Genomic DNA, 26,111 nt, shown 5'->3' on the forward strand with positions numbered 1-26,111 from the left:
GTGTCATGTCAGAATTGTTTTTCTGCTTCAGTGGCTATTTATATATTTCTCTTCTGTGACACTTCAGTGCATCAGAGAACTCATGAGAGATATGATACATGTTAAAGTCCTGGGTGATAATATTAAACAGACTGGGAGATACAAAGCGCAAGAACATCTACAGGATCAAACACCTGGAACAGACAGGAAGACTGAACTCAGGCAAGATGAGGTTACAGATGCAGGTTTGATTTGGAATTAATATACAGGTTAACAATGCTTAGAATCACTCACAGACAGAGTAAGGGCCTTGTATTAAGAAGAGATCTTGCAGAGCTAAACAAAGCAATGACTCTTTATACACAATAACTAAATGAATAGAATCCAGTGATCATACACATACTGTGAATAGCGAATTTATCCTCTGCATTTAACCCAGCCTTACACACTGGTAAGGAACACACCAGGTGCAGCATACACAGGGGTTAGGTGCCTTGCTCAAGGGATGGATGTTTCTTGCCAGTCCTGGTAATCAAACCCATGATCCTTCGGTCACAAGCCCAATTCCCTAACCTCAAGGCCACAGGCTGCCTGTGGAATGAAGACAAACCAAAATGGTGATCAGTAGGTTTGCCATACTATATGCTGAGTGACTGAACAGGGGAGGGGGAGATGAATACATGACACATTGCCAGGTTTTGGGGAGTATCTTTGTCCATGGTTAAACTCCATAACCCTGCTATTCTCTGTCTGGTTGATGTACAGACTCAGAGCTCATCAGTGCCATAGACAAGGCCCATCTAAACATATCTTATTGATATAAAACTCAGTTACAAGTTAGTACTGAATATCAATAAACTACTATTGGCTTTTCTCATGTCTGATATTGATATTTCTTAATATAAAATGATGCTTTTTATTTCATTTTGATATATGTTTCTTTCTTTCTTTCTTTCTTTCTTTCTTTCTTTCTTTCTTTCTTTCTTTCTCTCTGGGGGGAATATAGTAACTATAGATATGAATATACGTTAGCTTAAGCTTACGCTTTTTACAAACTCCTTTATAGAGGTTTTTGTACAAGACAGCTGCTAGTTAACTACTCATAATACTGTGTAATAATCTTTGGCATAGTAATACACAGCTGTATCTTCAGTCTGCAGATTATTCCCTCGTAATATTATTGTGTTACTGCTGGTGTCTCTTGAGATGCTGAACTTGTTTTTCAGAGACTCTTTGTAGTCTGAGCTCCCATCTTTGTAGTCTGAGCTCCCCGGATAATGAATATGAGTCCTTGGAGTTGATGGCCATTTCCTGACCTGGACGAAGGCTGAATCAGCTCATCAGAGTGGACACCTGGAAGAAATTCAATAATTGTTCAAAGACACAAGAACCTCAGCAAAATGCTCTAAACTGTCAGTAAAATGGACTACAAGATACTGCAGCTGCAAATTCTGTTATTAGACCCAAAAAACTCAGAGGATGTGGCTGCCAATAGCAGCACGAGAGACACAGAGAACATTGGTTTTGAAGGTCAACTTGAGAATGTCTCCTGTAGAGCTCAGAGACTGTTTAGGATTTAAATAGAGATTTGTCACATTAGACAGAAAAAGGGAGAATTTGCATAAAGGAGTCTCATTATATGAAGACTTTTTACCAATGTCACCTCATTTTTTCTCCTTGGTATATATTTTGTATATTTTATACACTTAAATTGAATACAAGAGGGAAAAAGAGAGAAAACAATATAGAATCAGATAGTATCATCTGAATTAAGTTAAACCTTGAATTTGTGACCTTAAATTCCAGTTATTTCAAGGTAAAGGAGTGAGATGGTATCATTTCTTTCTGAGCTTTTTCTTTTCATGTATTTCCTTGACTGCTGTCAAGGCCAAAATAATATCCATGAGAAGTTTCTAGTCATTTCAATTCTTTCCTCATGTTTGTAAGATTGTTGGTTGTACCTTTCAGACATCACTGAAAACATTCATTGTCATTTAAGGATGGATATCGCCCTCTGAAGGTCAACAGCTGCACTTGTAGGAGAGTAATGTTATATTCACACACTTGGTGGAGGTTTTCCCCTTTGGACTCTGTTTTTACCTGCAAGAAACATTATATATCAATTTTTTGAGAATCCTGAATGGCTTTTTCAGCTTCTTGTCCATGTCCAATCAACCTGCGTATTAGATATTTAAAGAGGTAGCCTGTGAGCACTACAGAAACACCTGTTAGCCTGTGGTGAGTCCTCTTTCACACAGATACACACACACACAGGAGCGCTGCTGGCTATTTGGGTGCCCTAAGTGTAACAGTTGCACCCTTGTGTTTAAGAAGAGGCACTGTGGGCAGAGTGAAATTTTCTCCTGAGCCGTCATACCTACTTCAACCATTCAGCCTTAGCAGACAGAGCTGTGAATTGTTCATTTTCTCATGAAAGCTTCATTTGTGATTTTCACATTATTTGCTCATGAGTACATATCTACAAGTGAGAACTACTTTTATTTCTGCACTATTTAAGAGCTCAACACAAACTTTTTCTGACATGCCAGGGGAAATGTTTTTCTGTACATGTTGGCTATTTGTCTCTCACTGTTACTGTCTGGCACAATAAAACACACCTGTGCTGTCACCCTTCACACTGTTCACCTGTAAATACAGTTTACAGCTGGAGTCATTTGTGTGTGAAGATGCTGAGATGGTGAATCACACACACACACACACACACACACACACACATATATATATATATGTGTGTGTGTGTGTGTGTGCGTGTGTGTGTGTGTATATATATATATATATATATATATATATATATATATATATATATATAATTTTATTTATTTATTTTTTTTTAAGCCATATCAGCTTGAAAGCTTGCTTGTGTGCATGTGTGTGTGTCCACTTGTTTCCTGTATCTGATCTACAGAGACACAGCTGAAAATGATGTAATGATAAAAACAGTAACACTGTTATTAATCTGATAGTTATTTAGTGACTGTGTGTCATGTCTGTTTTTACTGAGAGCAGCTACCAGTGATAACAATAACTATGCAGAGAACACAGTTCTTTGTATGAAAATTCATGTTATACTCAGTGATTGGTGAAGACTTGGATCGGTTTTAAATAATTTAAATCATAAGTTAAATAGATAAACATAATCACATAAATGTTCTGTTTGAGTTATGGCGTTTGCAAGAATGGGGACGATTTATAGTTGATGGTTATGGATATATCGAATCGCTGCAAGTAGTCCGATCAGAACAAGTGAATGTCACAGACTGTACTTAGTTGAGGGGTTGCAAATGATCAGTCAGGTCTCCAATAACAAGTTGTTTAATAAGTGTGGTCTGCAATAAAACAACACAGAACATAACATTTATATAAGTAAATTACAAGGCAGAAGGGATGAATCATATTACATATCTAATAACACAAGTAGTATGCATTGCCTGTTGTCAGAAATCTGTTCTACCAGATGACTGTAATCATTTTCGACTAGTGGGAGGGATACAATGTGGGTAATACTACGGTTTGCTTACATTATACTACGATGTCCTTCCCGTGTATATGTAACAGATCTCAAGAATTGTGATGGACATGGGACTGCTTCTATCTGTTTTTATTCTGGAAGTCAAATAAAAATCCTACTGTTCTTCCAAAAGAAATGTGTGATGACTGCAGATCCACAATACACACTGGGTAAAAAGACATAAAACAGAGACGACATCATTCGCATTCTACTAGCAAAATGAACACACAAAACAGAAATTGGTGCCACTTCACTACACATTATGGTAAAATGAAAAATGCCCATAAACTTACCATAACTACCGACCAAAATGTTATGTTCATCATCAATATATTTGTTAATATATATGACAGTCACAATGCATGTTAGTTTTGAACTTAAAACACGTTATTTTTGATGTAATTCTTAAAGTATGACAAAACGAAAATTCTTGAGCGTAACCACAGCATAAATTTCTCCTTCCACTGGGGGACAGCAACACGGAGGGACCAAAATGAAACGATCTGCAGCACATCACACGCTACTAGGGGGGTCTTAAACACCATTTCTTTATAGATAATGCTTAATTTTATGAAATTCACATAACTAATCAATAATAACTAATTGCTTTATTTTCTAACTCTGTTACATATAGACTTACTATGCGTATGCACAAACTAATATCGTTCAAGACCAGTGGCTAACTAGTGGTTTGTACTGTACACCACAAACAATATATTTATATTGCGAAATAATCATATTACACACAATAATTGAGTACCGTAATGCAAGATTATAACAGTCAGACTTAATGTGTCGCGTGAACTTAAGCCTGTGCTAGCAAGTACACTCATATAACTGATGCTCTCCGCAGTAAACATTGTATCAGTGAAAAAACATATTCATTCGTAGCTGCACGCACATAAACAAGCTTGTCGCCTGACTATCTGACATTCGTGACTATTAAACATAGTCCTTGAAACTAGTTGCATGTTGCAAAGAACAGTGAACAACCTTCCCCTATCGTTTATGCTGGTAAAAAAAAAAGAAAAAAAAAAAAGAGGGAATTCTGGGGGGAGCATGGGGAGGGTCTGCTGTGTCAATGTCAATCACAAGGATTCAGAACAGTCCACAGTTCAATTAAGATACTAGCATTTCTTACAGCGTTGGTCATATTGAAACCATTCAGGTTCTCACTTCAACCTCCCTGCGGGTCACTTTGCTTATTCTGTTTCAGTTGTTTCTATTTTTCAGTCATCCATTGTACCTGTTTCTGTTCCCTTTCTGCCATCTTTTACCTGTCTTCTCATGATTTATCTGATTTCCAGATTGTATAAATTATACTGTCCTTTAGGTGCTTCTGTGTGGAGTCTTATAATGTAATGTAAATTTCCATGATCACACACTCTGAACAGTGTTCACAGTGCATTTAACCCATCCAACAGACCAGTAGTGAACACACACACCAGACACAGGAGCAGTGGGCAGCATTCTATGCACCCAGGGAGCATTAGGGTTAAGTGCCTTGCTCAAGGGCACACAGCCATGGATGTTGGTCCTAGGTCCTAGGAATCAAACCAGCAACCCTCCGGTCACAAGCCCAGCTCTCTAACCTTTACACCCTGGCTGGGAATTGAACCCGGTGCCTTCCTGCAGTGAGGTGACAGCGCTACCCACTGCGCCACCATGCTTAAAATGTTTATGAAATGTTTAGAAATATTGAGATATGCTGTAATGCTGAGAAGTAAAGTAGTTTGGTCTAGTCTAAGCCTACTCCCATGGGAAACTTTGTAAATATGCTTGTCTGTCGGCATGTCCAGTATTCTGTCGTTTTCCTGTTCCATTTACCTGTCCCTGTAACCTTGTTTAGATCATATTTCAGTAAATCTAGTGAGCTGCACATGCATTCAGTCTCACTCAGTTTTTATGCATATTGAAGAAGACTTTCAAATCATACTTGAAGTTAAACTTATAGTACTTTGGAAAATCAAATAATCCATAAATTCACAGAACACCTCTTGTAAGCTTGTAAGCTGTGTTGATGTGGGTTTTTAATTTGTAGGCAGCTTTTCAATTTTTCATGTCCAAAATGTATGTGTCAGAACAATTTACCACATTAAAAAATAAATAAATAAAAATGAATAAATAAATAAATAAATAAAAATAAAACAATTGACCAGCTTTTTAAAATAAGCGTTTGAGAGTTCTCTGTCTTTCTTTACATTTCACAGAAGTTTTTTGCCCCTTAAGTTAGACTCTTCATATTTATCTGCAGATAAACTCCTGGAAGTGACTCCATCAGGTTTTTGTTCAGCACTGCCTCATTTTCTCTCACTGTGAGTCTCTGGCACAGTAATACACAGCTGTGTCTTCAGTCTTCAGACTGTTCATCTGTAGATAGAGCTGATTCTTACTGTTGTCTCTGGAGATGGTGAACCTTCCCTGAACAGCACTGGAGTAATATGTGCTACCACCAGTATTGCTAATATATGACACCCATTCCAATCCTTTTCCAGGAGCCTGTCTGATCCAAGTCATGTAGTAGCTACCAAAATTAAAACCGGAGGCTGTACAGGTCAGTTTATGAGATCCACCAGGTTTAATGATCACTGGTTCAGACTCAGTCAGTGTCTGACCCGTTACATCTGTAAAACAAAGAGAATACAATAAAATAAGTAAAAATTTAAATTTAAGGACATCATGTTTAAGTGGAAAATATTTACATTCACACATCAAAATGCAAATAAATGTTTAGAAATGTCTTACATTGTTCAAACATCAACATGATGATCAAAAACAAAAGATCTCTTGATTCCATAGCTGAGCTGACAGGAGCTGCTTCTGAAAATACTGTACACACGGCCAGAGGTGAAAAGAGACATGAGATTATAAAGGACTGAAGTGGAGTATTTGCATAGTTCACCCTCTAGAGACTTAAATAAATACAGTGAGAAACACTGTGATCAGAGTTTGGAATCTGTGAAGACTTCTCTTTATTCAAGGCTAGATGATCAAAACTCAGCTATGCTTGTTACATGTATTTTACTATGAAGAATAAAAAGAAGAAAAATAATCTTCATGGGTGAACAGATTCAGTATGTGATTATATTGGGTAGAGTGGTTTTACCTCTAGAGGTTTAAAAGTGACAGTGACAGCAATTATGACCAGTATTTGTTGTTTCTTTCATGAGCTCACCTGCACTCAAAACAAAATGAAACAAAAAATAGCCAGTTCTTATATAAGCAGAGGTAGAAAAGTAAGTGTTATTTGGAGTATAAAAACATATGTGAATATGGCATAACTATAAGTTTGAGCTATAAAGTATTTAATAGAGGTGTTTGTTCCATTTTTGTTATTTATGATATATTTTTACCGCAAGATAAAAACCAAAGAAAAAGAAAAACTATTTTCATTGTGTCTCATTTTTTTTCAGAATGATCAATCTGTTTCATAACCACTGCCCTAAGAGTTTTGTCCTTCATAATGTGTGGGGGCATACAAATCCTGTCTTTTTTCATTCATCTCTGACCGTTTTGTCGTTTCTTTTCTTTTGTCCTCTATCAGAGATCTTCTCTGATGAGATTTAGTCACATGGTTACTTTAATGTTTAATTTTGTGATTTTGTAAAATGACTGAATCATATATTATGGGCTACAACTCAGTATGCTCTGTTTTTCATATTACACACAGGAAACATGGAACATGATCATATAAGATGACATCACTGAAAGTGTTCCATTTCAGATCATCAAGAGTATGATGTTGGTGCATGATAAATTCATGAAGTATTGATTAGCAATGGAAATGAAGAATATTACATTTGACATCTCATTAGACATAAGGATTTTTATATGGTTTTTGGGTTGAATTCAGTGAATTGATGCAAAATTAATTCATGGTTTACAGTATCATAATTATAACTCTCCTCCCACATCCTTCCCCCTTTGAGTTTTCTTACAGCTGGTTGTATGAGTTTAATCACAGTGATTCTCTGGCACAGTATTAAACTGCTGTGTCTTCCGTCTTCAGTTGGTTCATATGAAGGTAGAAATTAGAGCTGTCCTTGGATGCTGTGAACCGGCCCTGCAATGCCTGGGCTGTGCTCTTGTCAGAATCAGAATAATAGTACACGATCCATTCAAGTCTTTTTCCAGGAGCCTGACGTACCCACTGCATTTTAATGCCACTCACACTAAATCCACTGCAGGCACAGGTGAGTTTGTGGGCTCCACCTGGAGACACAACCACTGACTGTGTGAGAACAACCTGACACTGGACACGTGTAGGAACACAGAGACAATTCATTCAAATAATAACAAAACTGTGATTATTCTCATGTTGTCAGATTCGTTTCATTTTTCTTCTCCATAGAGAAGTGCAACACTATGATCATTTCTGAATTTCTTAAAACTCTTTCACCAAAACCAAAAACTCACAGGACATGGCTGCCAACATCAGCAGCTGTGACAGCAGAGAAAAAGGGAACATTGTTTATGCTGATGCTGAGTTAGTGAGAGCTGCTCTGGAGAAGAACTTTCAGATCATTGCTGTTTAAATAGTGAACATAATGAAGAACTCAGTAGATTTGCATTGACATATGGGTGTCAACTAGTATAGTTATAAGCAGAGTTCAGTGAACTGGTATAAACTGGATATGTGAAACCACAGGATCTATCAATGAAAGTATCAGAATCTCATCTGGGTCTATTTGATGGACAACAAGTGCCCCCTTGTGTATAAGAAGGGGTACTGTGGGTAAAGTGAATTTTTCCCCTGATTCATTTAGTCTTCTTCAGCCATTCAACTTTAGTAGACAGAGATGTGCATTGTTTGCTTTCTTAATGACAACAATACAATACTGTGATGTCCATATGTGTCTTTCACGTTATTTCCTCATAAGATCATATCTAAAACCGAGATCTACTTTTTACTCCTGTTTTGTTTAAGAGCACAACACAAGCAGTTTTCGCTGAGATGTATAGGGAAGTGTTTCTTTTTTTGTACAGTCATGATGTCCTTGTCGCTCACTTTGAGTGTCTTCACTCTTCACATCGTTTATCTGTAAATACAGTTTACTACTGGAGTAATATCTGGAGATGGTGAATCTTCCCTTTACAGACTAGGAATAGCTGTTGGCAAAACTATAACTTGCTGTCTCTGGGAACCCAATCCATTCCAGATCTTTCCCAGGGGCTTGTCTGATCCAAGCCATACCATAGTTACTGAATGTGAAGCCTGAAGTAAAGTTAGTTTATGAGATCCACCAGCTTTAATGATGACTGGTTCAGACTCAGTGTCTGACCTGCTATGTCTAAAAACAAAGATAACATGAAAGTCAACTGAATTAAAAAAAGAAAAAATCATTTCATTTACTCATTTGATGTATTGGTGTGAGACAGAACGTGTTGGTGTTCTCTTAAGTCATCCTAAGCAATAGCAAGAGTTCCAGTGTAAAAGTACATTTGGGAAGAGTATGTGCTTTAAAGTTGTCATGGCTGCTATTATAATACTACAATGTAGAGTAGCTCTGTCTCATGATGCTGTTGATATTGCTGAAAAACGTGTCGTGGATACAATTAAAACCAGTCGCAATATAACACTGTGTCCCCGGTGTGATATGGTGTCTAGGGGTATGATTTAGGGACAAAACATAAAGGAAAGCCACCACCAGTGCTGGTTTGGGATGGTGTGATGGTGAGTGTAACCCAGTAACGGGTCAAACTAGACTCTCAAATATGGGTTTCATGGTTAAATTAGATTAGATTAGATTCAACAGAGTACAGATACAAAGCCAATGAAATGCAGTAGCATTTAACCAGAAGTGCAAAAGCATAGTATTATTTACAGATAAGTACAGGTATAAGTGAGTACTACAGCATAAGTGATGCTATACCTTACAGTATGTACAGCATTATAGCCAGTGGTGAGCAATATATACAGATTTATATATATATATATATATATATATATATATATATATATATATATATATATATATACATGTGTGTGTGTGTGTGTGTGTGTGTGTGTGTGTGTTAAATTATGTCATACATTGACATGAAGCTGACAGAGTAGGAAAGGGGAGTGTATATGTATGGGTTGTATGTACATAATAGACAATATTTACAGTACGTTGTATGTACAGTATAAATAGAGTAATCTGAACAACATGAGAGGTTCAGCCACAGCAAAAAAGTCAGTGAAAATTTAAAAGTACTGAGACGGTGCAGTAATAACGAAGCTTAGTGCTGTGGTATGGAGTTCAGCAGGGTCACAGCCTCATGAAAGAAGCTCTTCCTGAGTGGGCTGGTGCGGGAGCGGAGGCTCTTCTAACGCTAGGGGGGGATGCATCCTTGATGATGCTTTTCACCTTGCCCAGGCAGCGTTTAATGTAAATGTTCTCAGTGGTGGGCAGTTCGGTGCCGGTGATCCGTTGGGCAATTTTCACCTCTCGCTGGAGTGCTTTATGGTCTGCTGCAGAGCAACTGCCATACCACACTGAGATGCAGTTGGTGAGTATGCTTTCAATGGTGCAGCGGTAAAGGCCCAACGGTCTCCTGGAACACAGATGAGCTTTCTTAAGGCTCCACAGGAGGTAAAGGTGCTGTTGCGCCTTTTTGATGAGGATGGAGGAGTTCAGGGACCAGGTGAGATTGTCAGAGATGTGGACGCCAAGGAGTTTGAAGCTAGGTACACGCTCCACTACAGCTCCATTGATGTAGAAGGGGGCATATGCTTTGCTCCTAGCACGCCTGAAGTCCACAATGAACTCCTTGGTCTTCTGAGTGTTAAGGGCCAGGTTGTTGTCAGCGCACCACATGGCCAGGTGCCCAACCTCGTCCCTGTAGGCCTTCTTATCGACCTCTCTGATCAGGCCTACCACGTGGTATCGTCATGGACAGGGACACAGTCGTAGGTGAAGAGGAAGTACAGGAGAGGGCTCAGCACACAGGCTTGTGGCACGCCGGGGTTCAGGGTGAGAGTGGAGGAAGAGAGGTAATCTAACTTACCAGACTAGGATCTGTTAGTCAGAAAGTCCAGAGTCCAGTTGAAACCCAGCAGTCAAGATGGTCAGTTGAACAAAATAGATTTATTAAATACAGTAGAAATGTATTATTATCATTCACAATAAAATACCTTTATTTAAAAAAAAAAAAAAAAAATCAAGCATGGAAAGAACAAGGAGACAGACAGACCAGGCAGCACACTAGGACACAGTGGGGGAGTGATGAGTGAGGGTGAAAGATAGAGAGAGAAAAAAAAAAAGCAACCAACTTACCACACTACCACACACGATCAAATACTATACCTTGTGACTCACTACAAACCACTGCACCCAGATCAGTGAGGTATTAAAGCGCGACACTTTAAAGTACGACCTTAAAATAAAACAAAGAACAGTCAATAATCATTACTTAAAACCAAAAGCAAGATGTTCTAATGGAACGCTATGCACCTACTGCGATGGACCATAGACTCAGTGACACGCTGACCATGCGAGGCCATCCATCCAGCTGACCACGAGCTCCACCGACAATCGCCAAACCGGGCACGCAAGAATCGAATTAATATCTCTGGTCACTGCTTACTTCCTGCTACTGCATTCCTACAAAACAGCACCTACAGCTGTTTAAAAACACACACAAAAAAACACACGAAAGGAGGAGAGAACAACAGACGGTGCCAGTGGAAAGAAACAAGCAAAAGAAAACCACCCTAAATACCCACACCAATAATACACTTATCTACAAAACAAAAAGGTGGCAGAGCCAAAGAAAACCTAACTACACTGACTGTCTAATAACAAAAATACACAAGTGGCACCCACCTCTAACCTATCCCTATGCACAGTGAAACACTAGTGTGGGGATCCCCCACCTTACCTATCCTCCTCCCTGCAATAACCAAAACACCTGAGTCGAGTCACAATACAAAACGAAGTCAGTAACGAAAATACAAAATCAAGCACAGAACGTGGGGTATTCCAAAAAGCATGTTTAGTGAAAACTCAGAGTTAGTTAATGCAGAGTGAGTAGTAAACCTCCTAATAGAAGAGCCCTATAGCTTCGTTCTCCTAGCAAAACAAAGCCACAGGGTTCTTCCATTAGGAGGTTTACCACTTGTTCTTAGTTAACTAACTCTGAATTTTTACTAAACCCGCTTTCTCAAATATCCCTTGGCAAGTTTGTTAAACAGTAAATACACCGAAAGCACATGAAGTCAAACAACGAGATCGAAATCTGAATGACTGCGAATTGGGGTCTTTAAATTCTGGCACTCTGTTCATGGTTGGCCATGCGAAGAGGGGCACTCCATCCCTGGTTGGCTAGCCGGAACAAGGAGGCTGGACACAACCGCAGGCCAGACAGAGACTGGCATCTGGTTCGCGCCACAGCTGGATACCTATTCCGAGAGAGAGAGAGAGAGAGAGAGAGAGGCGAAACACAGGGAGGGAAACAAGACGCAAACAACAAATGCACAAACAGTGCGCCGCAGGCAACAACTGTCATATCACCCACCCCCTATGTAAATATTATATCTGTCATGATGCTATGTCTGTGAACAATAAAATGGTGATTATAATATGTAGATGTGCCACATATACAGTGTGATTGTATGATTCATAACACTTTGATAGTTTATTTCACATGATCAAGGGATGAGGAAGTGTTTTGACTGTCTTTGTGACACGTCTCTCTCAGTGTGACACTCTGGCACCATGATACACACAGTAATACGCTCATCATTTGACATAATATGCAGTGCTTAGAGAACACACAGTATAAAAGAGTATTAATCACACAGTAAATAGAAGGAGCTCTGTGAGAGTCATTGCTTCCACAGAAATCAGTTTAAAAGTAAATGTACACATATATTCAGAAACTCTCCTCTGTCATTTCTCTGGAAACACTCTGACTCATCCAAGATGAGATACTGCCTTTGAACAACTTATCACTGGCAATAAGCATCACTGGAAACACTGAATCTAAGATGTCACCCTGTTTTTTCAAGTGTGTTGACTATCTATAAGGCATTTTATCACCATTCTGTATGTTTTTATGTTTTTTAATTGTACTGAATAAACTATGCGGACTTGAAAAGCTTTTGTAATAGGTTATGATATAATACTAGTCTGTAAATTGTCTTCAGGTCAAATGGAGGAATAACAAGGAAGTAACATTCTCCCTCTGTGTTCACTTGCTGCCCTCAGTATCCCAGTCCTTTTCCAAGAGCCTGATGGATCCAGTGAATGTTAAAGCCACTGCAGGCCCAGGTGAGGTTGTGGGCTCTTCCTGGAAAAGTCAATGTCATAGAGTGCAGACCAGATCCCTCAGGAACTAGGTTGCCCATTTTAATCAACTGAAATGGAGAAAAGGTTGAATACATTCAAACATTAACAGTCTCTCTCTCTCTCTCTCTCTCTCTCTCTCTCTGTCTCTCTCTCTATATACATATATATATGTCCGGTAATAACGCTCATACAATTAAGATGATGCTGCAAAGTCATGGCTTATGCGCATTGCAAGCTGCAAAGACACACTGGGCACGTTTTATTTCAAATCGGCAGCAGAGGACCTTTCCGCAATGAAAAAAGGAAGAAAATAAAGTGTTACATGTAGCGTATATGCTAATTTTTTACAAGGCTGTTACAGATGTTACAGGTTACAGATGTTTCGTAATAGCCTAAATTTCAGTGGCTAATGCTGAGGCTTTGCTCAATCATTACTGTTCGTTTTGCTTAATTGTTACCTTTCATTAAATAGTCAAACTCATTTGAGGTTGTTGTCAACTTAGGTGTACATTATATTTGTGTTTGTGACATAGACGTCTCTCGTGGGCCCACCACTCGCGAGGGGAGAAATAGGGGCCGAGTGCGATGCCGCACGGGTGGCAGGATGGGTCGAGGGCCCCGGCGGACTCGTCTTATGGTACAGAAACTGACTTTTGGTACGTGGAATGTCACCTCTCTGGGGGGGAAGGAGCCAGAACTTGTGCGGAAGGTGGAGCGTTACCAACTAGATATAGTTGGGCTCACTTCTACACACAGCCTTGGCTCTGGGACCAGACTCCCACGCTGCTGTGTTGGGTCGCCTCACTGCGCCTTCAGGTTGCAGGGGGGAAATCTCTGACTGTCGTGATGGTGTACGCGGCGAATGGCAGCTCAGAGTACCCAGCCTTCCTAGATACACTGGAAAGTGTCATAGCGAAGACACCATTTGAGGACTCTTTAGTTCTACTGGGAGACAATGCTCACGTTGGCAATGATGGAGAGACTTGGAGAGGAGTGATTGGGAGGAACGGCCTACCCGATCTGAACCCGAGTGGTGCTTTGTTGTTGGACTTCTGTGCGAGTCATGGATTGTCCATAACGAACACCGTGTTTGATACAACACAAAGTCTACATGATGAATAATACACATACACACATACACATATTAGCCACAATGGGAAACAAAGTGAACAAAAAGGAACTGGCACTAAACAATCGTCCATCACCCCAAGGCATGCTTGGAAGCTCCGCCAATCTACCCCCCAACGCACATCACAATATACCGCTTAAATATGATAGCATAGGTCACATCAACACCTAGTAACTTATTAACAAATATCTGATGAAGCTGACAGGTATAAATGCTGGCTGATAGAGAAGAAATAGTAAGCTAACTAAAGAGTTTAGAGGCCAAACAGTACAGAAAAATGTGGGATCACTATTTGGCAAGCAACACGTCACTGTTGTGCTTTTTATCTAATGTGTTATGACAGCTTATTAATGGTTTATAAAGTGTTCACAACCTAATTAATAAACTAATTATAAACAATTCACAAACCATTTATATGAGTAGTCCTATTGTAAAATGGTACCGTGCCACCACTAAGTCCAGTATTACATCAGATACAAATACAAGAATGTTGAGGGGAAATAAGAGAGTGCACTAAAAGTAGTTCAAAACCCCCCATAATATAAACTATTGAGTACCTCTGAAGACAAGTACCACAATTCAGAGCTAGGTAGCATTAGACATAGAGAAAGAAATCTGCACCACAAAAAATCAGTGCCAGAGCTGGCCCATCGCATAGGCAGTATAGGCAAATGCTAGGGGAGCCATCCATCCATAGGGGTGCCCCAAATGAGGGGAAAAAAAGAGAAGAAAAAAAAATTCATACTTTTTTACTTTCACTATTTTTTATCAATACTATTTTCTCTAGGCCATAACAAGTTGACAACTTAGATAACAGAGTATCGCAAAGCCTCCTGCTCTAGAATCTTTTATGACAACTTCTTAACTCTCATCATCGATGTCTTGTCCGTGTGATCGGTGTAGACCTGGCTGTAAAAATATGTCTATAATACAGCATGCACTTGATTTAAATGACAGAACAAAGACAATTATCTACAGAGACACATCTTCATGACTTGTACACCAGTATGCATATTTTTCACCATTGTTTTGGTGCCCCCCTTCGTGTACCGCCACTATGTGCTGCATATGTTGCACACCTCCTTTTTGCGCCTCTGAATTCAAATACAGTATATCATGTCAAATAGACCCAAGCCCTCTGGTGCTCAGGGATGAAAAAGAAGAAGAGAAGAGGAGGAAAAATGGGACAAAGACAGCGTTAATGTGATGAAAGAATAGTTTATCTATTCTCGCGATTTTCATGTATGTTTTCTGACTCTTGCTCATGTTTTTGACTTCTGCCTGTTCCTGGATTTTGCTCTTGTCTTGCCCTTTTGGTTTTTTGTAATTGCCTGGACTGTTTCTGCCCTCTTCATCTGTGACCTGTGCCTGCTCACTTTTGATTACTGCTTTGCCCTCCTCTGTACCTCTGCCTTGTATTGGACTGACCTCTAGTTTTTTAACTCTGCCTGGACTCAAACCAGGTTTTTGCCTGATCCCCATTTTTGCCTGTTCACGAATTACTGCTAACACTTCCTGCTGTTTTCTGTCTTTGCTGACATTTTTTGATCATTAAAATCACCTTTTTAATACATTCTCTCAAGAGTCTGCTTCTGGGTCCATATTCTGTACCCCAGGTCTCACAGGCTGAGACATATACATGTTCAATGCTGGTTTTATGAAAACTGTAAACCAGCATTGCATTTAACTGGTCATAATTATTCTTATAGATTGTTGAAGAACAGTTATATTAACACTTTAATACCCTAAAATGAGAAGTGTAATAAAAACAAAAACAGGATTGCTATACCTATTTCCACTTTCTATGAACACAAATAATTTTGCTGCCTCAACAAATACAAATACTGGGCTCTCTGCACATCCCTATTATCTATTGCATATTACTGTAGTTACCATTAGAGCAGAGTGTTACCAGCTTACTTTGGACAATAATAACGTTCAGTAATTTAATGAATAGCTAGAGTTAGCATCAGTTACTCCCACCTTAAATTCATTAGGGAAAGTTGGAAAGACTATTCAGATGTTTGGGGAATAACCTTGAACATAATTTGGAGAAATACAATACAACATAATTTGGAGAAATACACTTTTTCTTTTAAGTGTGCTGCATGAACCATCCACTGTCTGCCACAAGAAACCAGATATACATTTTTATTTACATCTTAGTTTAGATAGCCAACATTAGCCTTGCTTGTTATAGTCAATTAAAATGCTTTTCCTTTTCCATACCCTTTTGTAATTAATAGTTGTAAACCTTTGCATTTCATTATTGATTGGACTTACATGTATAGCAAACAGTATGCATCATGTGAGAGCATTGCTCAATGAATGATTAGTTTGTGCATGAATGCCAGGTGTAATTACTCATGCTGTTTGTGTTTAGAATGCTATAGGCTAAAATGTGGCTTAGCAGTTTCTGTGTGAATGTATGAACACAATGATTGGTGGTGGAATTGGCTGCGATGCAAGGGGCACCAGCTAAAATCTTGCCTAGGGCACCAAATTGGCCAGGGCTGGCTCTGATCAGTGCACACAGGACAGTACAAGCATCAGCCTAGATTCATAGTAATAGCAGGGGAGTGCCATGAAATATGCATCCTGGAATGATGAATGGCACAGTGGAAGATTTGAGCCTTCAAGACTGTAGGCAGAGATCGGGTATAGAAAGGTGGGTTAGTTTGTGGCTGTGGAGGTAAGGGTTTTGAGAAAAAGGGCCTTTAAGGACTTCTTGAAAATTGCAAATGGAATCGAGTGACTCATTCCACCATCAAGGAACCATCCACACACAAAGTCCAGTTTGTGACTTTCTGTCGCATGGTGGTGGAATCACCAGACAACGTCCCCTCACAAACTGTACTGGGTGGGATGGAACGTAGATAAATAAGTTTGGTAGCAGATTACTTTATAGATCAGTAACTATACAGTAATGATGTGGTAATGCTATGGTAATAAGTTGTACTTATCCATAGATTAAATGGTAATTTCCTAATTGTTACTAAATAAAAAGTCAATCATTTCAGGGGTAACAAGTCAGTAATAAAATAATGGTAACAAATTGTAATTATCCATAAATTAAGTGTTAGTTTCCTAGTTGTTACTAAATATATCAGTAATTAACAAGATTACAAGTCAGTAGTAAAATGGTAAAATAATGGTAACAAGTTGTAATTATGCATAAATTAAATGTTAGTTTCATAGTTGCTACTAAATACTGTAAATGCTAAATGCTGTATGGGAAGATTTTTCCAGTTTCGTTGCAGAAATGAAAACAGTTTTTGATCATCTTGTCTGGGGCAAGGATGCTGCCAAGTGCTTACTCACTCTCCGCCAGGGCTCCTGCAGTTCCGAACCTTGGCTGCGGATTTGGGTTGGAAAGATGAGTCACTCAAGGGGGTACTTTTAAATGGGCTTAGCAACCAGGTGAAGGATGAGTTAGCCACTTGAGACAAAACCACCAGCCTTGATTCCTTAATTTCCCTTGCTATTCAATTGGATAATCGCCTTTGTGAGCACCGTAGAGAAAAAAAACAACCATTTACCATCTTCATCTTCCTTTGTGAGAACAAGCCCTGACCCTTCCTCACCACCGCAAGCAGCTTCCTTCTCTGCCACTCCAGCCTCCTTGTGAGGAGAACCCATACAGTTGGGCCAGGCTCGCCTTTCTCCTGCTGAATGTCTTTGGGGGATGAGGGTGGGTGAGTGCCTTTACTGTAGTCAGACTGGCCATTTCCTTGCCACCTGTTCCCTTCAGCCAAAATAGGAGGCTCACCAGTCACAGCGGGGTTCTCTCTTGTCCCCTGACTTAGGATGCAATTTCAAGCCACCTTGTGTCAGAACCAACAGTCTTTGCCGCTACTTGCATTAGGGGATTCTGGAGCAGATTCAAATTTTTTGGATTCAAACCTGGCCTCCCGGGCTGGCATACATGTCGAGCTGCTTACTCACCCTCTGGATGCCAGTACTTTGGATGGACGTCTCCTAGCCCATGTTACATACTGCACTCAACCCCTGCTCCCTATTTTTCTTGTAACCATCGTGAGCAGATTCAGCTCTGTCTTGATCTGTGTTGAATAATTTGTCACAGTCCCCATCTCGACTGGTACACCAGAAAAATTGTTAGTTGAAATCCTTTCTGTCATTCCACATGCCTACAGTCTGCTCTCTCTATTGCAGAGGTCACTGTTCCATCAACTACATCTGAACCCCTGACTTACCCTGTGTTCCAATTTACCATCATGATCTAGGAGAAGTATTCAATAAGGAACAAGCTCTTTCTCTGCCTCTACATCGGCCTTATGACAGTGCTATAGATTTACTTCCTGGGGCTCCATTACCTACCAGTCGACTGTATCACCTGTCTCGCCCATTCTCCCCAGTTGGCGCAAGTTTCTTCTTTGTCTCCAAGAAAGACCACTCTCCACATCCAAGCATTGATTATCATGGTTTAAATAACATAAATGTTATAAACAAGTACCCTTTCCCCCTATTCAACTTGGCATTTGAGCTCCTTCATGAAACCACAGTGTTTTTTAAACTGGATCTGAGAAATGCCTACCACCTGGTCAGAATACAGGTGGGAGATGAGTGGAAAACAGTCTTCAACACCCCTCTTGGTCACTTAGAATATCTGGTTATGCACTTCCAAGCTGTGGTAAATGACGTCCTCCGAGATGTCCTCAACCATTTTGTCTTTGTTTACCTGGATGACATCCTCATTTTTTCCCGCAGTCTCCTCCATGTCTGTCAAGTGCTGCACAGACTACTGGAAAACAGATTGTAAATGCCGAGAAATGCAGGTTTTATGTCAGCTCAGTAAGCTTCCTGGGGTACATCACTGCAAGCAGGCAGGTGAAAACCGATCCTGAGAAAATCCGGGCAGTGGCAGAGTGGCCAAGACCAGCCTCTCTCAAACAGCTTCAACAGTTTCTTGGTTCCACCAACTTTTACCATCGCTTCATCAGAGACTTCATTCAGATAGCAGCCCCTCTCACTCAGCTCACCTCCTCTTCTGTTCCCTTCACCTAGACCCCCGAGGTTAGAGCCGGCCCTGACCACTTTGGTGCCCCACGCAAGATTTTAGCTGGTGCCCCTTGCACCGCAGCTAATTCCACCACCAATCATTGTGCTCATACTCACGCAGAACCTGCACAATTTTATGTCTTTGAGATTTTCTTTATTTTATAAACAAACAATCAAACAAGCGACATAAATAAATTATAAATACAGTATAAATAAGGTATTCCACAAAATTAGATAATAAAGAAACCAGTGCAGACGTAAAAAGATTTATAAATATAATTTAAATAAGAGTATCGCACACAAAAAACTATATTACAGAAACCTCAGTGCAATATGCATAATGTAGCATTGTTCTACAGCCTGACTCGCCTTGCCTTTCTTGCAGCAAAGTCATCTATGACATCATCGTAAGACAGCTGTTGTGAGACCACATGATTTATACTAATGATGGGAAGTCCACTGAGACGTTCTTGCACCATAGTAGATCTCAGGTATGTTTGAATGAGTTTGAGCTTAGAGAAGCTCCTTTCAGCAGCAGCCACTGTAACAGGGAGAGTGGCAGAGATTCTCAGAACTACCCACATGTTGGGGTAAATTTCTGTCAGCTTCTTCTCATGCAAGAAGGTCAAGAGTTCCATGTTTGTCAAGTTTTTTGATGGCAAATGTGGAAAATTTTGCATTTCCACAACAAGTTCCCTGCCATCAATATCTGTCTGTCCATCATGGGTTAAAGCAGTGCTCAGAGTTTGACAGTGCTCTAGCACCTCTTCTTTTGACATGTTGGGGAAGTTGAGCAGCACTCCAAATTTGTCACTCACCTCTCCCAGCTTCTGAAATCTCTCATCAAGTGAAGAGAGGGCTGTATCCACTACCACATTAAAAAACGTGGTTTCCATTTTTTGAAGTGCATGACCAATAGGCACATCTGGAGCCTCATAACCAAAGTGCCTTTTTGTGGTTCTCAACTCCTTTTGTTTGTGTACAGCCTCCACGTTCATCTCCTCGCACATCTCCTTTGCAGTTGTCTGTGCATCAGAAAATCCAGTGTTTCTGTAGTAGGTGAGGGAATCTCTGGTTTTTCACGGTGACGCAGCGGGTAGCGCTGTCGCCTCACAACAAAAAGGTGTTTGGTTCGGTTCCCACCTGCATCGGCAAAGGCGAGATAATCAGCGTGGGAGAGAATTGCTGCCCTAGTCAATGCGTAGGTTTGAATGCAGAAGTCTATTCATTTAACATGTAAGCACACTTTCTTTTAATATTACAGGTGGAAGTGGTGGAATGTAAGTGAATAAAATTCTATTTTCCTTTAGGAGCAATCCTACGGGCACAAAGCGCACTTGGTAGCCGCTGAAAATGAAATATAAAAACATAGTTCAAACAGGTAAGACACATTTTGCTTAGGCCTATAGGCTCATGATTGTACCTCATTTTGGTTTTAATCATATTTGACATATTAAACAAAGTAAATGTCATTCAGTGGCTATTTCAACTTGGAGTTGCTTTAACCCCCAACAGAATGCTGTTTTAAGACACACAAATGTCCTCTCACCTAATATCCTGCTTAGCAGATTAACATTTGGGCTGTAAATACTCCCAGAGATTTTGCCAATTATAGTAGTTTAAAGTATACTGAATCAGAAAGCTCTTCATCACAGGATGATGATGAAGACATGTTGTCTGCTGTCTCAGAGGGATTCAGAAAGGCCTACTGTGGTTTACATTAATATTATGTATGGTAGCTACTGATATTTCTCTCCCTATTAAAATGTTTTTACATTCTTGTGTGGAATTTTGAGTTTAAAATGCACATTGAAGGGATGACACGTTCTTATCCTTTTTAACAGAGCATGACTGGGCATCACCAGGAGGAGAGTCCATCAACCTCCACAGCACAGACTGACACAGTGAGATGTTCAATAAATGCTAGGTTAATTCTGCATGTAGATCTGTAGAATTTAATGTCATCCTTATGTTTTCTCAGTTATGAATTAAGGAGGAAAATGGCTAAAACTGATTGAGAAATGATGCACTTGCAGTGGCAGATTAAATGGCCTATCTTGAAATTCAGCTAGAGGTGGGTGCATGGTCACAGGTGAATTGTTAATTGTTGGAACAATCTAAATATAGTAATTGTTGCATTTGTAGGAAATAAAGAAGACCAAATAAAATGTGACTGATTTTTCTTTATTTGACTGCTGGGGGTGGTGGTATCTTAATGTGTGAAATGTTTTTGGCAAATTCTCTCGGACCGCTCCTCCATCCAGGACATCTGCAGGGTGGATGGGACTGTCTTCCTCAGGATCGTTCATTTGTGCGGCAGGGTGCTGCTCTCCTCTAATTGTGGCAATATTATTATGGAGAACAACACATGGCAAAATAATGTCACACGCCATCTCTGGGGTTACCCTGAGTTTACGCAGACACTGGAGCCGGGCTTTGAGCATGCCTATTGTCATCTCAACCCAGGCTCTAGTCCTGCAGTGGGCCACACTGGAACGTTGTTGGGGGCCCAGCTCAGGGTCAGGGTAAGGGCTCAACAGAGAGGGCTGGCATGGGTACTCTCTGTCACCAAGCAGGTGGCCATCAAACTCTCCTGTAATTATACAGTGGATACATTTTAAGGGTGTTAAAAGAGGGAGACAAGGGAATGATATTTGTGCAAAGCTTTACTTACCATGTGCAAATCCGTTGCTTAGGGTACACTAATGATACATTCGTACATCATGCACAGAGCTGGGCCACTGGCTTCAACATTTGTGATAAAGTGCACTGCATCTCGTATGATCTTGACAGTGCAGAGAATGAGATACATTAGTTGCAGTATATTGTGATGTATAGTCTTTGTTATTGTAAGACAATAGTCAGTGTACCTGCACATTAATGCTGTGGAAAGACTTCCTATTCACATAGTCAACTTCATTAACTGAAGGAGCAGTGATAGGGATCTGTGTGCCATCGATGCAGCCCATGACACTGGGAAACGCTGCAACATAAAAACTAACGATTGATCCCAGTCTGAGGTCGCAGCAGAATGTCATGAACAGGATATAATTTAAAATATCGTTACCTTTAACTGAATGATTCTACATCAGTCGCCTGCAATCCTGTGTAATTCCTCTTTGATGGTCCTTAGAGGTCTGACACTATGAAAATGTGCAGTAGCCGTTTAAGTACAAGGGACACTTTTTACGGCTCTACAAACAGTTGCTTTCCCAATATACTCGGCGTCGCCAGTGTGATAAAGGAAACTCCCGTCGGCAGAAATAAAAATGAAGAGCAAAGAACTTACTCCGATCTGAGAGCAAGAAGTCCACGGTGTGTAATATGTAGGCCGTTGTTCGGATAAATGATAGATTGTGATGAAAAATGGTAACGCTCGATTACGTAGTCATCAGGGAATGATAATACATCTAATTGGGGTCTCAAAAACCTCTCCCGACATAAGGCTATGCGAATTAATTTGGTTTCAACACCGATCGGGTTAGCGACGAAAGGAGACGCCATGTTTTACAAATGCTTCAGGTTCAGTCGGAGAGAGGAGCTAGGGAGAAACTCAGGATTTGTTGAAGAAAACCTGCCAGCGAGCAGGTTAGGTTCACAGAGTCAGTTACTGCGGTAACTGAGCCAGAGTTTGAGTTACCTCGCTTTCTGAAACGGAAAACCCAGAGTTTCCCTCATCTCAGGGTTAACAAACTCAGAGTTTTCACTAAACCCGCTTCTTGAAATACCCCCCAGGAGTCTTACAGATCCAGTGCATATAAACACTACTCACACTAAATCCACTGCAGACTCAGGTGAGTTTGTGGGCTTTACCTGGAGACAGAACCACTGACTGTTCAGATAGGGCCATGACCACCAGCAGTAACAGAGAAACATTGTTTATGCTGAGCTGGGGTCAGCTGATTCAGAACTTTCCAGATGCCTGGAGGAACATCCTCACTTTCAGACTACATCTAATTAAATAGTGAGTATGATTAAGAATTCAACAGATCTGCATTGATGTATGGTTCTCAACTAGTATAGTTATAAGCAGAGATAAGTCAACTGGCATAAATAGGATATGTGAAACTACAGGACCTACCAATGAAAAAAACAGCAGCTCATCTGTGTTGACAGAGAATGAGTACCCCCCCGCCCCCCCTGTGGATAAGAGGTGGTATTGTGGGGAGGGTGAAAGTTCTAGTTTCTACCACTAAGATTTAGGAGGAAATGGTATTGCATTTAGTCAGTTATTTTCTCATCAAAGCAATGAGGTTCTTTCCTTCATAACTCATTTAACATAAATTGTTGATGAGTTCATATTTAAAATTGACTTTTTTTTTACTAATTGTTTACTTCTGCAGTGTTTAAGAGCACCTCACAAGCTGTTTTGTTTGAGATATATGGGGAAGTTGTTTTGTATGGATTTGTGACTCTTCTCTCTTACTATGACTCTATTATAAGGTAATACACAGCAGTTTCTTCAGTCTGTTCATCTGTAAATACAGTTTACTGCTTGAGTCATCTGTGGAGATGGTGAATCTTCCCTTAACAGACTGGGAATAGTAGATGGCATAGCAACAATCAGCTGTTCCTGTCAATGCAGTCAATTCCCTAATGTCTGACAGTCAACACCTGTCAATTAGGAAAACAAGTGAAAGGCATTACTCACTGTTCATGAAGGCCAAAGTGAAGAGACACTGTGTGTTTGGTGCCATTGTAGAGGGGTTTTTTTTAATGAACGTGAATAATGTTGAATAATATTGTGCAGTCTATCCATTACCAATAGGCTTAAATCTTTAAAGATGTCTGACTGAAAGACTGAAGCATAACTATTTTACATAATTTATTCTCTGACCCCAACAGTTCGTGGTTTAAAACAGATATACATGAGGTATACTGTAATTGTTGTACCCTCATACATCTGCTTTACATCCATTTAGAATGATCATAATAGCTATCGTAGAAGGGGGAGAGAGAGAGAGAGAGAGAGAGAGAGAGAGAGAGAGAGAGAGAGAGAGAGAGTGAGAGAGAGAGAGAGAGAGAGAGAGAGAGAGGAGAGAGAGAGAGAGAGATGGTTTTTGAACAATTCAACTGAGAAATGGCTTTTTAAACAGTTTAATGTTAACATATTCTTAATCTCAAAAGACTCCACTGCTCTTTCCAATAAAGCAAGAGACTGATCAAGTCTTGTCTTGTTAATACTGATACTAGAAATGGAACAAATGCTCACTGTTCTGTGTCTCTCATTCACATTCAGTGATGAGTTTTCTGAAGTAATTCTCCTAATATAGACCATTTCTTGTAGATAGACCCCTGCTGCTGATTTTGTACAGCACTGCATCACCCATTCCAGTCCCAGGAGCCTGCTTAATATAACTCATGTCATAGCTACCAAAGTAAAACCCAGAGGCTGTACAGGTCAGTTTATGAGATCCACCAGGTTTAATGATCACTGGTTCAGACTCAGTCAGTGTCTGACCCATTACATCTGCAAAAAAAGAGAAACAAAAAGACAGAGATGAAAAGAGACATGTAATTATACAGAACTGAAGAAGAGTATAATTTATGTGTATAATTTTGCATAGTCAGTCCTCTAGAGGATTAAAGAGATCAGAGTTTAGAGTCCGTTAATGGTTTCTCATAATTTAATCCAGCGATGTCATTATGATGATGATGATGATGATGATGATGATGATGATGATGATGATGATGATCATCATCATCATCATCATCATCATCATCATCACATTTTGTTTTGTTCTTTTTTTTTTTTGTTCACAGTGGTTTTACAGTAAGTGGTTTTGTATGGCTTTGTGGCTCTTTTCTATCACTGTGTCTCTCTGACATGGTAATGCACACATGTCTTCATACTGTTCATCTGTAAATACAGTTTACTGCTGGAGTCATCTGTGGAGATGGTGAATCTTCCCTTAACAGCCTGGGAATAGCTGTTGACAAAGCTGTAACTAGTAACCTCTGAGAATGCAGTCCATCCCAGACCTTTCCCAAGAGCCTGTCTGATCCAAGCCATACCATAGACACTGAATGTGAAGCCTGAAGTTGTACAGGTCAGTTTATGAGATCCACCAGATTTAATGACCACTGGCTCAGACTCAGTCAGTGCCTGTGCTACTACATCAAAAACTAATAGAATGCAACAGTTAAATGAGTAGAAAATTACATTTAAAAAAACATCATATGAAGCAAGGGAGTATTCAGGTTCATACATCAAAACTAAATGAAACTTGACAGAAATGTAACAGAGATGCGTGATCATAAGGGACTGAATTGGAGTATAACTTTGCATAGTTCACCCTCTAGAGACTTAAATATACAATGAGAAGAATTGTGATCTGTGATTACTTTCTCTTTATTCAAAAACAGATTCTCAAGATGCAGCTATGTTTGTTTGTTTCAGTAATAATGATGAGAAGAAGAAGAAGAAGAAGAAGAAGAAGAAGAAGAAGAAGAAGAAGAAGAAGAAAAAGAAAAAGAAAGCAAAATCATCATCACCATCCTCATCCTCATTAACATTATCAGGTCTAGTGTGTGATTATAAAGGGTTGAATGGTTTACATGGTTCTCCCCTCTGGAGGCTGAAATGTGAAAGTGACAGATAAAATTACAGCAATTATGACCAGTACTTTTTTCTTGAATGAGTTCTCTTGTTCTTGAAACAAATTAAAACATCTAAGTCTACAAACAGATGAAAACATGGAAAAGCATAGGTATAAGTTGTAGCTCAAAACATTAAAAAGGTGTATTTCATATTTAATATTTCAGCTGTATCCTCAGTCTGAAGGCTTTGTCCTCCTGAAGGCTTTGTCCTACTGAAGGAGGTATCTCTGGAGATGTAAAACCTGTTCTTCAGTTTTTCACTGTAATATGTGTCACCACTACCACAAATACCTCCAACCCATTCCAGTACTTTTCCTGCAGGCTGTCGTATACAGTGAGTACAGTAGCCGCTGTCAGTCAGTGAATATCCAGAGACCTTACAGGACAAAGTCATGGACTGACCAGGCTTCACACTCATAGAACCTGGCTGGGTTAGCTCTACACAGTGAATTCCTGTCAGAGCACAAACACAGACAAATGTAATTCACACTCCCTCTACACTTTTAAATTACAGATCAATTTACTAGTACTCACTGTTTACAGCTGCCAACAGCAGTAGCAGTAGCAGAGAGGAGGAGAACAT

At 39.8% G+C, this 26,111-nt stretch overlaps 2 gene segments (V, D, J or C); both read right to left on the minus strand.

Annotated features, from left to right (window-relative positions):
• Window positions 1–5,833: 5,833 nt before the first annotated feature.
• LOC115817888 (Ig heavy chain V region 914-like) lies at window positions 5,834–26,111 on the minus strand (the record flags this gene model as incomplete). The annotated part of the segment is given in 3 exon segments: window positions 5,834–5,924; window positions 25,771–25,981; window positions 26,063–26,111. Coding segments are annotated over 3 exon segments (351 nt in total), but the record flags the coding sequence as incomplete, so codon positions are not given.
• Window positions 7,491–7,976, minus strand: LOC115817889 (immunoglobulin heavy variable 3-33-like). The segment is given in 2 exon segments: window positions 7,491–7,760; window positions 7,908–7,976. Coding segments are annotated over 2 exon segments (339 nt in total).

Source organism: Chanos chanos, chromosome 8 (assembly GCF_902362185.1).
Source record: "Chanos chanos chromosome 8, fChaCha1.1, whole genome shotgun sequence".
Taxonomy (NCBI): domain Eukaryota; kingdom Metazoa; phylum Chordata; class Actinopteri; order Gonorynchiformes; family Chanidae; genus Chanos; species Chanos chanos.